Source organism: Cryptomeria japonica, chromosome 2, assembly GCF_030272615.1.
Source record: "Cryptomeria japonica chromosome 2, Sugi_1.0, whole genome shotgun sequence".
Classification (NCBI taxonomy): domain Eukaryota; kingdom Viridiplantae; phylum Streptophyta; class Pinopsida; order Cupressales; family Cupressaceae; genus Cryptomeria; species Cryptomeria japonica.
The window spans coordinates 581,907,118-581,918,184 of NC_081406.1; the positions used below are offsets into that span (position 1 = coordinate 581,907,118).

Below are 11,067 nucleotides of genomic sequence, written 5' to 3' on the forward strand. Positions count from 1 at the left end.
AGATGTGTAAGAGCATTTGTCATACCTAAATATAGTAAATTTTGGGTCCCAACTTTAGAGGTTTGAGTGAGGAGTCAAAGAATAAGGTTAGAAAATGTGCCATGTTTTTGGACAACCCCTCTTATATCTTCATCTAGAAGTTACCTCTATGGTTATATTTCTCTATATAATATTGTCTTGGAGAGCATTATGTATGTTATGTTTTGCGGGTGAAGTATAATGTTGTTGAAGTTAATCTAGATTGTTGATTGAACACTCTTGTTAAAAAAGCTAAGTGTTGATATTGTATTGTAATTGATAAGCTTACTGGAAATACAAAGTACCATACTTTTGGAGTGTGAGGTTTTTCTCCCAAATGTTTTTTTCCCACATACATCATATGTTCATTGTGGCATACTATTTGTATGTTTATTATATCTATTTTAATACATTTCTTATTTTATAAGTTAAGATTTGTAAAGAAAATTTGAACTATCTTCACCACTAGATTAGTGTTAGGAAGCATTTTTCACACTTTTGCTTCCTTTCATAAAGAACCTCAAATTCATTTTTGATGACTTGCATTTTAGATGGTAGAGCTCAAATAACCTCCTCCAAAGAGGAGCATGGGACCCTTAACAAACCTAAAAATAGACATACCTTCAACTAATAACGGAACCTCCTCAACACTCTCAATTATAAATTCACTACTAGACATGACTTTAGCCAATTGAGAAACACTCAAATCCTTATAATGGATTTTAAAAAGAGTACAATCTCTTCACTCTTCAAAAATTATCACTTTCTCTAACTTCAACCCAAAGTAGATACCATAATTTTATTGTCCTTGAACAAGTTTCTCATTTTCAACCAAACCATTATGTCCAAGGATTGGCTTAGTTTTAATATCATGAAATTAGAAAAATAAAAAGTAGCATGTAAGTGGTGGTTATAGACTTTCCAGTGTAGGAACAAATATCTAGACTTCTTAGAATGACTTTTAAGTGCCATAGGGAAGACACAAACATAAATCAATGCCACATTGTTAGAGCTAGAAAACAAAGATAAACAAGCAAATTACCACAAAGAGCCCACAAAACACTAATGAACAAACAAGTGTTGCCATGAGATAAATATATACAAGAGCAAGTGTTAGCACACATGAAAGGACAGCTATAAAACCACCTCAAATGAAAAGTATTTTCCTTTGCAACCAATACATGACAATTATGGGACTAAAAACAAGAACATACTTGGGGACACAAGGAAGGATAAGAAAGGTCCACTAAGAGAATTATAGGGGTTTGATCATCCAAAATATGCTTCTTTAAGAGGCGACGTGTGCTAGTAGAGTTACTCATAATAACTAAAAAGAACTTTGATCAACCCCCCACATTAGAGAGGAGATCGACTAATTTGTCACCATTTTTGAAGTAGAACATAAAAGAAATACCTATTTTTTTTACACAATTCAATTGTCTATTATAATATACTTATCTTTTTTCAATTGTTGTAAGATTTTCTCTTAAACCTATCAGTTACATTTAATAAGTCTCTTTCAATCTTGAACCCATTGTTTAAAGGCAAATTTAATCCTCACCCCCTTCTCCTTTGTTTCATATCACCAATCATTCAAGTTCATTATTAGTTTTATAATTGAAAAAAAATGAATCTACCTAAATTTCCAAAAAAATTTTTTTATTCCTATCGAAACACTTTGAATGTACATTTGGTTGTATCTATTAATCAACTGAAATTCAAAATGATAATGAAAGAACAATCTCCCCGTCGAGAAGCATTCCACTTGAACCAAACCAAGATTACCAGAGGAATGGGGTTTTTAAACAACTTCCTTGCATTAATTTTAATTTTGGTTCCATAAATGGAGTTTATAAATGTAATTGTCGTCTGAATCTGAAACTTACCTTTACATTTGATTCAACTCGAAATAATCTACATGTGCAGGCTAGATTATATGATAGGAGGAAGGCGTTATGACAAAATTTTGCCGCAGAAATAAAATATGGTGGATTTTTTATGATGTTCGCTCTCTTAGGTTTGGCGATGGCTGTACTCTTTTTGAACAACTGTGGAATCGCAGTGGAAGGAAGCATTTACATTTGCCCGCCATTAACCCTCCTTATAAAAAACAATTTTTTCGTTGTCCAAAATATGGTGAAGACAAAGGTGAGCTAGCTTCTGCAGACAGCTACAAGGATGTTGTTTCATGGAGTAAATTAATTACTAGCCATGCTCGCAATGGTAGATTAGATGTCGCACGCCAAGTGTTTGATCATATGCCTCAGCGAAATGTGGTTTCATGGACTGCTATGCTTGCTGCCTACGTACAAAACGGGCGAATTGAAGATGCAAGGAAACTGTTCGATGAAATGCCTGAAAGGAATGCTGTTTCTTGGACTACCTTGATTTCAGGATATACACAGAATGGTAGATTGGAAGATGCTTTTCAATTGTTTGACAAAATGCCTGAGCGAGATGTTGTTTCCTGGAATGCTATGATTGGCGGGTGTGTGCGAAATGGGAGGATAGAGGAAGCGGAAAAACTGTTTAACCAAATGCCAAGTCGAGATGTGGTTTCGTGGAATTCCATGATATCTGGGTATGGTTTGAATGGCAAACCAGAGGATGCTCGTCAACTGTTTGAAAAAATGCCTGAACGAAACCATGTGTCGTGGACGACTATGATTGCAGGTTACATCAATGATGGCAACGTAGACGAAGCACGAGATTTGTTTGGCAAAATGCCTAAACGGAATTTGATCTCTTGGAATGCAATGATAGCAGCATATGCTCAAACTGGAAGGATGGAGGAAGCGCATGATTTGTTTGAACAGATGCCAAAAAGGAATGTGGCAGCATGGACGTTAATGGTCACCAAGTATGCTGAATGTGGTCAAATTGTGAAGGCAAGGCATTTGTTTGATGTAATGCCCAAGCGTAATGTTGTATCTTGGACTGCAATGATTATGGGGTATGCTCGCAACGGGAGAATAGAAGATGCACGCTGTCTGTTTGATGAAATGCCTGAACGAGATGTTGTCTCATGGACTTCTATGATTGTGGGATATTCTCATTGTGGAAGAGTGGAAGAAGCACACCAACTTTTTGAAGAAATACCAGAGCGAAATGTGGTATCATGGAATGCAATGATAGCAGGGTATGAGCAAAATGGGCACGATAAATTGGCAGTGTTACTATTTTTACAAATGCAACGGACAGGCATGAAGCCTAGCCAGGGAACTTTCACCAGCACTTTGAGAGCATGCGCCAGCTTAGCATCTCTAGAGCAAGGTAAGCAGGTCCACGAAATTGCAATCAAAATTGGATATGGGAACGATCTTGTTGTAAGTAATGCCCTTATTACAATGTATGCAAAATGTGGAAATGTTGAAGAAGCGTGTCAAACATTTCATAAAATGCCGGAACATGACTTGGTCTCATGGAATGCAATAATTGGGGGATATGCACAGCACGGAAAGAGTGAGAAAGCTCTTGAGATGTTTCAGCAGATGCAATTGGCAGGTGTAAAACCAGACAGTGTGACTTTCATTGGTGTTCTGTCTGCATGCAGTCATGCAGGCTTAGTGGATCTTGGTTGGCACCATTTCGATTCTATTATTCAAGAGGGGTCCATCATTCCAAGGATGGAGCACTATGCTTGCATGGTAGATCTTCTTGGCCGCTCTGGACGCTTGGATGAAGCTGAGGACTTCATTATCAATATGCCAGTTGAACCAAATGCTAGTATTTGGGGGACTCTACTTAGTGCCTGCAGGATTCATGGGAGCATAGAGGTGGGAAATCGGGCTGCAGAGCACCTTTTTGTGATGGAACCGAAAAATGCTTCAACCTATATCCTGGTTTCACATATGTATGCTGCAGCTGGCAGGTGGGACGATGTAAGAAATGTGAGAAAAATGATGAAAGAAAAGGGATTAAAAAGGCAAGCAGGATGCAGCTGGATCGAGGGCAAGAATAGTGTTCATTCATTCATTGCGGGAGACAGATCACACCCACTAACAGAAAGGTTAACAGGCAATGCGTGACAGGTTTGTTTGGCTGATGGAAGGGAGCGGATATGAAACCCATTCAAACTACGTAGAACATGGACTAGAAGCAGAAAAAGAATTGTCACCCTTATGTGGAGAATCTGGTGTTCAGTTAGGAACTTCATATCGTGAGTATTTTAAGGGAATGTGAGCTGTTTCCATTGTTTTGAGGATTGAATTTTGTCCTTGTGAAGATAATGGGTGAGAAAGGAGCAACATTGTTTATTTCAATGCCATTTTGCCTTATAATTCATCTGGATTATTATTGTTTGTGCAGTGTAACCTGAGTTACATGATTTGAAATTCCCTTGCACCCCTCCATAGGGGTGGCTCATTTGCCAAATTGGCATCTGGCCTGGCTTTAACCTAAGAAAATACTTGTACCTTTCGTTGTATATGACATGCATGCTAATTGAAAGTCTGCATCATCTAGAACTTAGTCTTTGACATCCGTTTCCTTGCATTCTTGTAGAAAATTCCAACACAAAAATACCAAAGACATGTTTGTACCCTGTTAAGAGCACTTTTTGTTTATGCAGCATATAGGATGCATTATTAATTTATGAAAAATTAAATTATAATAAATTCTTTATTTTTAATTAATAATCATGGTTGAAGGTGCATTCCGTATGCTGCAAAGATGTTTTTGTTAAGAGTTGCAAATAATCGAAAGGTGTTTTATAAATTTACATAATGTTGGAATATTACATTAATTAATAAATAGATTAATATAGATGTTAATTATTAGTTAGTTGGAAAGTTTTAGATGAAATAATGTTTTTATAAGTCAATATATTCAAATGCAATATCATTGAAGAATCCCTTATTGAATTCAATTCTATTATATTTCTATGTTTGCTCTTTAGTTTTCATATTGGTATTAGAGCATTCATGATGCTAGGCTTTGTCAAACACACCATAGGATTGAGAGAAGGGGGTGAATCTGTTCGGACCACAAAAATATTCTTCTTCTTATTGCGTAAACTTCAAACTACAATTAATTTTTACTGCAATTATAAAATATGAAAGCACAAAGCACAACAAACACATGAACACCAAATTTACATGGAAAACCCTAAATAAGGAAAAACAATAGCGAGAATCACACTCACAAGATGAATAATTGATTATAATGTTTTAGGCTCAAGGACTTGAGGAGCTCATTGCATCTGATAGGACTTGCAAAACATTCTTCCATTGGGACATTAAATACTATTTCTTCCATGTAAATACTATTTCCTGCATATTGAAACTTCCACTATGTCAGTCTTCCATAAACACTTCAATATCACCACTAGACCACATAACAACATCAAAACACTCACTTCTGGACCATCTACAACACATAATGACATCAATGACAACACAATTTAACAACTTCAAGTTTCCAACATTCTCTCCCTTTGTCATTGATGACAACATGTGTACCACCAACAACAAAGAACATTGAACATTCAACTAATTTTTTCTCCCCAAAACTATCTCTCTCTCTCCCTTTGACATCAAAGACCAAGGGCACAAAAACTACCATCTCTCTCTCCCTCTTCAGAACAAAGCTTTGATAACTACAACACTCATTGCTCCCCATGAGAGTAGCCACCGCATCAATCCAAGAGGAAAAGATGAGCTTTAGAACTCCCCCTAGACAGATGCACCACTTAAATGCATCTAGTTCAAAGAAGGGATAATAAGCCCTAACTTCTATCGGAGATACTCAAAAGTATCATTCACCAATGTCTTAGTAAAGATATCTACAATTTGTTCCTTAGTAGGTATATACTCCAATCTGGATTCCTTCTCTCTTAAGAAATGACACTGAACTGAAATGTGTTTAGTCCTTGAATGCATCACCGAATTCTTTAAAATGTTAATTGCACTTGTATTATGACATATAATAGGAATTGCCTCATCATACTTCACCTTGATATCTCTAAGAGTTGCTTCACCCACATGACTTGAGTACAACAAGATGGTGTTGCAATGTATTTTGTTTCTGTAGTAGATAATAACATTAAATTTTGTTTCTTACTCAACCAAGAGACCAATTTGTCTCTTAAGAAAAATGCAACACCACTTGTACTTCTCTCATGATTAGCACATTCGGCCCTATTAGCAACTATATATGCTCTCAAAGTGAAATCATCTTTCTTATATAAATGTTTGAATATCCTTTTTACTACTTGATCATGAGATTGCTTAGGATTAGCTTGATATCTGGCAACCAAACAAATAGCCTACATAATATCAGGTCTTGAAGCAGTCAAATACAATAATCCTCCAATCATAAATCCATATTGTTTCTAGTCAACATCCAAAGATCCATCATCCTTTCTTAACCTATAACTAGTAGCCATAGAGGTTGCAACTGGTTCAAAATTTTCCATCCCAAACTTCTTCAACATCTCCGATATACTTGGTCCGAGAAATAAAAATATGTTTTTTTTTATTGTGTAACTTGAAGATCAAGGAAAAATGATAGCTCACCTATCATAGACATCTCAAATTCCTTCTGCATCTCTTCTACAAACTTCTTACATATATTATCATCTTCTTTGAATATGATATCATTAACATATACAACAACAATCAATAATGTATCACCTTCAACTTTGAAATAAAAATTGTTATATGTAGTACCTTTTCTAAAATTCCGCTAGAACAAATATCTACCTAGTTTTGCATACCAAGCTCTAGGAGCTTGCTTGAGTCCATGAAGTGTCTTCTTGAGTCTACAAGCCATATCCAAATCTTCTGATAGTTTGAACCCATCTGGTTGTTCGATGTATACTTCTTCAAATTCTCCATTCAAGAATGTTGACTTAACATCCATCTGATATACCTTAAAGTTCTCATATGCAGCAGATGTAAGAAACACTCTAATAGCCTCTATTCTTTCTATTAGAGCAAATGTCTCCTCAAAATCTATGTTTTCAACTTGTGAGTAACCCTCACACACCAATCTTGTCTTTTTCCTTGTGACTTTTCCATTTCCATTTAGCTTGTTTTGGAACACCCACTTAATTCCTATCACATTCTTATCCACTGGTCTAGATACCAATTCCCACGTGTGATTTTTCTCTATCTGATTCAACTCTTCCATTGCCTTTATCCAACTTTCATCCTTTCTTGCATCTAAGATAAGAAACAATAATTTGCTTGTTCACTGTTTTTTGCAAGTCTTCTTCTTGTTTGAACTCCTTTATTCTTGTCTCCAATGATCTGTTCCTCGGAATGATTTTGCCGCACATACTTTGTTGGTGTCTTAGGTATCTGTTCATGTTCCTTTTCTTCTACACTAGTTTGTTCTTTTTCTTTCAAATCATCCTTCTCTTCTGCAACAACAAGGATGACTTCTATTTGTCTTAAATTTAAGTACCGTCTCAATCTGATTCCATTCTTCACTAACTTTGACATTTGCACTCTCCACAATCTTGTTTAGCCTCTTGTTGTAAAGTTGGTATGCCTTACTTCTTGTAGAGTATCTTGAGAATATTTCTTCATCTGACCTTACATCAAACTTCTCTAAATCTTCCTCATCTCTCCTTATGTAGTACTTGCTTCCAAAGATTCTAAAATACTTGATTGTACAAGGTTTTCCATTCCATAACTCTTAAGGTGTTTTTGCGTCATTCACTCTTATTTGCATCCTATTAAGAATGTAAACAATAGTATACACAACTTCTTTCCAATACACATTAGGTATGTTAGCATCATTCAATATAGTTTTAGCCATTTCAACAACACTCCTATTTTTTCTTTCAACAACTCCATTCTGCTGAGGGGTCCTAAGAGTAGAAAAATGTCTTCTAATACAATGCTCTTCACAGAATCTGTCGGATTCATTTGAAGTAAACTCCCCTCATCTATCACACCTAACACATTTGATCTTAGCATCAACTTGATTTCCAAATATGGACTTGTATACTTTAAAATTCTCTAATGCTTCAGATTTTTCTCTTAAGAAAGTAACATGTGACATTCTACAATAATTTTCAATAAGCAACACAAAATACCTTTCACCATTTAGTCCTATTGTCCTTGTAGGCCTGCATAAACTATATGAATTAGTTCCAAAGGTTTTGAGGTGGGATACTCTTTGTTCTTGAATCTCCTCCTTGTTTGTTTTCCCAATTGACATTCCTTGCACATGGTATTTGTTGGCTTGATGATGATGTTTTGATGTAATAGGTTGATTGATGACTTGTTTTATGTTGTCATTGATGACAACTATGTTTTGATAGTCATCTAAGTCTTTTAGGCCAACTGATAAAGCATAACTGATAGAGGAGATAGTTTACTAGTGAACTGGCAATAGGACTTCAATTGGTAAACAAGAACAAAATTGTATTCAAGCAACCGATATGAGCGATCAATGAAGAGTTAGGTGATGCGGTTTTGCAGGAGTGTTGAAGATTGTATTAGGTAACTATGTTTCACACTGCAGTGGCAAATTCAAGAGGATGAGTGAGTTATGATGTACATATCAATCAATCATGAAAAACAACTAACCGGTAGATCAAAGTCACTAAGATCGGTAAACTGGTACACATTATGTTTTATTTTTGAGTTGTTATGTCGGTGGTTGACATAAGTAAAGCATGTAGTTCAAGATTGACTAGATTCATTGAACCTAGGAAATTGTTCCAAGGTTGTTAGCCGACTAAGTTGATGTCTATAAAAAGTGTGATGAGCTATGAGATCGAAAGCAAATATTGAGAGTTTGATTGTGCGGTAATCTGAGAAGCTTTGTATGGATGTGTTGTTGATGTATTGAGCAGAACTGAAGAGAATCTTATCAAAAACATAGGTGCTACATGCAGATCACTTTACTTTTGTTTTCCTAAACATTGCAATAGTCAAATCCCTTAACCGGGTAGGTCCTAACAGGCCTAAAATTGTAAATCCCCTAACAAGGTAGCTCATTAACTTGAGTCTGGATCCTCTTGTGAGGTTGCTCCTAACAGGGCAAAGTTTTTAACAGGGCTGAGGTAAATCCCTTAACCGGGTGACTCCTAACAGGGTTTGCTCCTAACCGGGCATATTTGTAAGACCTTAACCAGTTAAAGATTTCTATTCTGCAGATAGTGAATCTTGTGAGTATTAACTCCCACTGTGGTTTTTCCCTTTTGGGTTTCCACATATAAATCTTTGTGTTATGTGGAGCTTGATATAATGGGTGTTAGCTTATGTGGTGATATTTCTTTTATGTTTATTAAGCTTTAAGTTATTTAAAATGGTGATCAGATTTTTGTTGTGGTTTTTGCTTGCACTGATTCACCCTCCTCTCTCAGTGCCTTATAAGTTTATTAGTATCAACAAGTTTGATAATCTTTGGTAAATCTCTTACAACATGAGTAGAACTGATCTTCACCATATTGTCAAAATTGATATGTCCCATCCTTTTGTGCCACAACCAATATTCACTGCTTTCTACCAACATACAACTGCTTCCAATGTTATCCTTCACATAGTAAACAATTAGTTCTTATACCTTCTACAACTAATCTCGCAGAACTTCCTTTTTTGATCTCACATTTGGACCCATGAAATATGAGCTTATAACCCTTACTACACATTTGAATCACTCAAAATATTATGTCTCAAACCCTTAACATAATAAACACCATCAATCTTATGCTTACCATCATTTTATATAGTACCTTTTCCACAAATAGGTGCAACTTCCTCACTTGCAAACTTTACAGATCCACCATCATACTTTTCAAAATCAATGAAATTTTCTTTATCACTTGTCATATGATTTGAACATCCAAAATCAATTATCTATGCTTTAGGCTTTACTTTTGCATGTAGTGCAATTTTCACACTCATTGGTTTTTCACTGTTCTCCACACCTTTTATATTTCTAGACCTTTCATTATTCTTCTCCTCTATAGCTAGAAAAAAATATTCTCCATTTGATTCATCACCATATGTTGGAATCCAAGAACACTAAGAGGGGGGGGGGGGGGGGAATCAGTGTTCTACTAGAATAATCAATTTTAACCTTATTAAAACATGCATACACCAACTGATATACCGGTACATATAGAATTGAAATAAGTAAAGCAACCAATAAGCCAATCACATAAATGAATACCATAACACATAGAATTATACGTGGAAATTCTCAAAGAGGAAAAACCACGGTGGGATTTGTGACCCACAATATCAATCCACTGGCCATATGAAGAGATATTACAATATATAGGGGCTTGCACTTGCAGGAAGGCTTCTAACCTAGAGCACACTGCTCAATCACAAAAGGATCCTCACTAACTACATACAAATCTAGACTACAATCCAGAGAAATGATTGAATTGCAAAGATAGCATATTCTAATATATTTAGAAAATTTGTGTATTTATTTTTAATTAATCAATTTGCCTATTTAATTTTTTATTTTGATTTGAGACTATTGAAACAAAATATATTTGAAAATCATATTTATCTAATTGAGTTGGAGGAAGAGTGCATTGACTTAGAAATGTTATTAACTAACTCAAGTAGCAAGTGTATTTAGAATTTGTATGAGTTTGTTTCTAATTAATTAATTAATTTAATTTTAATATTAGTTCGAATTCTTATTAGGTAGCTTTTATTATAAATGTCTCAATATGTGCTAAATTATTGGAAGCTCAATTTAATATATTCTTCTTCTTTTTTAATTCTATAAAATTTAAGTTGAGTTTTCTATAGGTTGTAAAAATTGACTTAGTTTATCTTCATTACTTTTTAAATCTTCACTCTAAACATAATTGTTGATTATTTTATTGATATCTGTTGTCACAAAAGTTTGCACCTTGTGATAATCAAACTTGATCATCAACCTTGTGAAACAATGAATAAACCTCCAAGTGTGAGACCTTGTGTTGTTGAGGTTGAATCTCTGGAGAAGGTCAACTTCCTTTCCAATCCGAGTACAGTGTTGGACCAACCCAACACTGGTAAAACTAATCTATGATCTGACAGGGAAAAGGGAGAGAGAGAAGGGTTGCTGGAAAGAAGGAAAATAGGT

The 11,067-nt window shown here is 35.2% G+C and overlaps 1 protein-coding gene across 1 annotated transcript; it reads left to right on the forward strand.

Annotated features, from left to right (window-relative positions):
* The first annotated feature begins 1,683 nt into the window (after positions 1-1,683).
* Positions 1,684-4,586, forward strand: LOC131051316 (pentatricopeptide repeat-containing protein At4g02750). The gene has a single exon (XM_057985778.2). The coding sequence runs from the start codon at positions 1,974-1,976 to the stop codon at positions 4,044-4,046; it is 2,073 nt and encodes a 690-aa protein (XP_057841761.1). The 5' UTR covers positions 1,684-1,973; the 3' UTR covers positions 4,047-4,586.
* The last annotated feature ends 6,481 nt before the right edge of the window (positions 4,587-11,067 follow it).

Excerpts from the sequence above, each read along its gene's own strand:
- LOC131051316 (XM_057985778.2), top strand. The coding sequence starts at position 1,974 with ATGACAAAATTTTGCCGCAGAAATAAAATATGGTGGATTTTTTATGAT.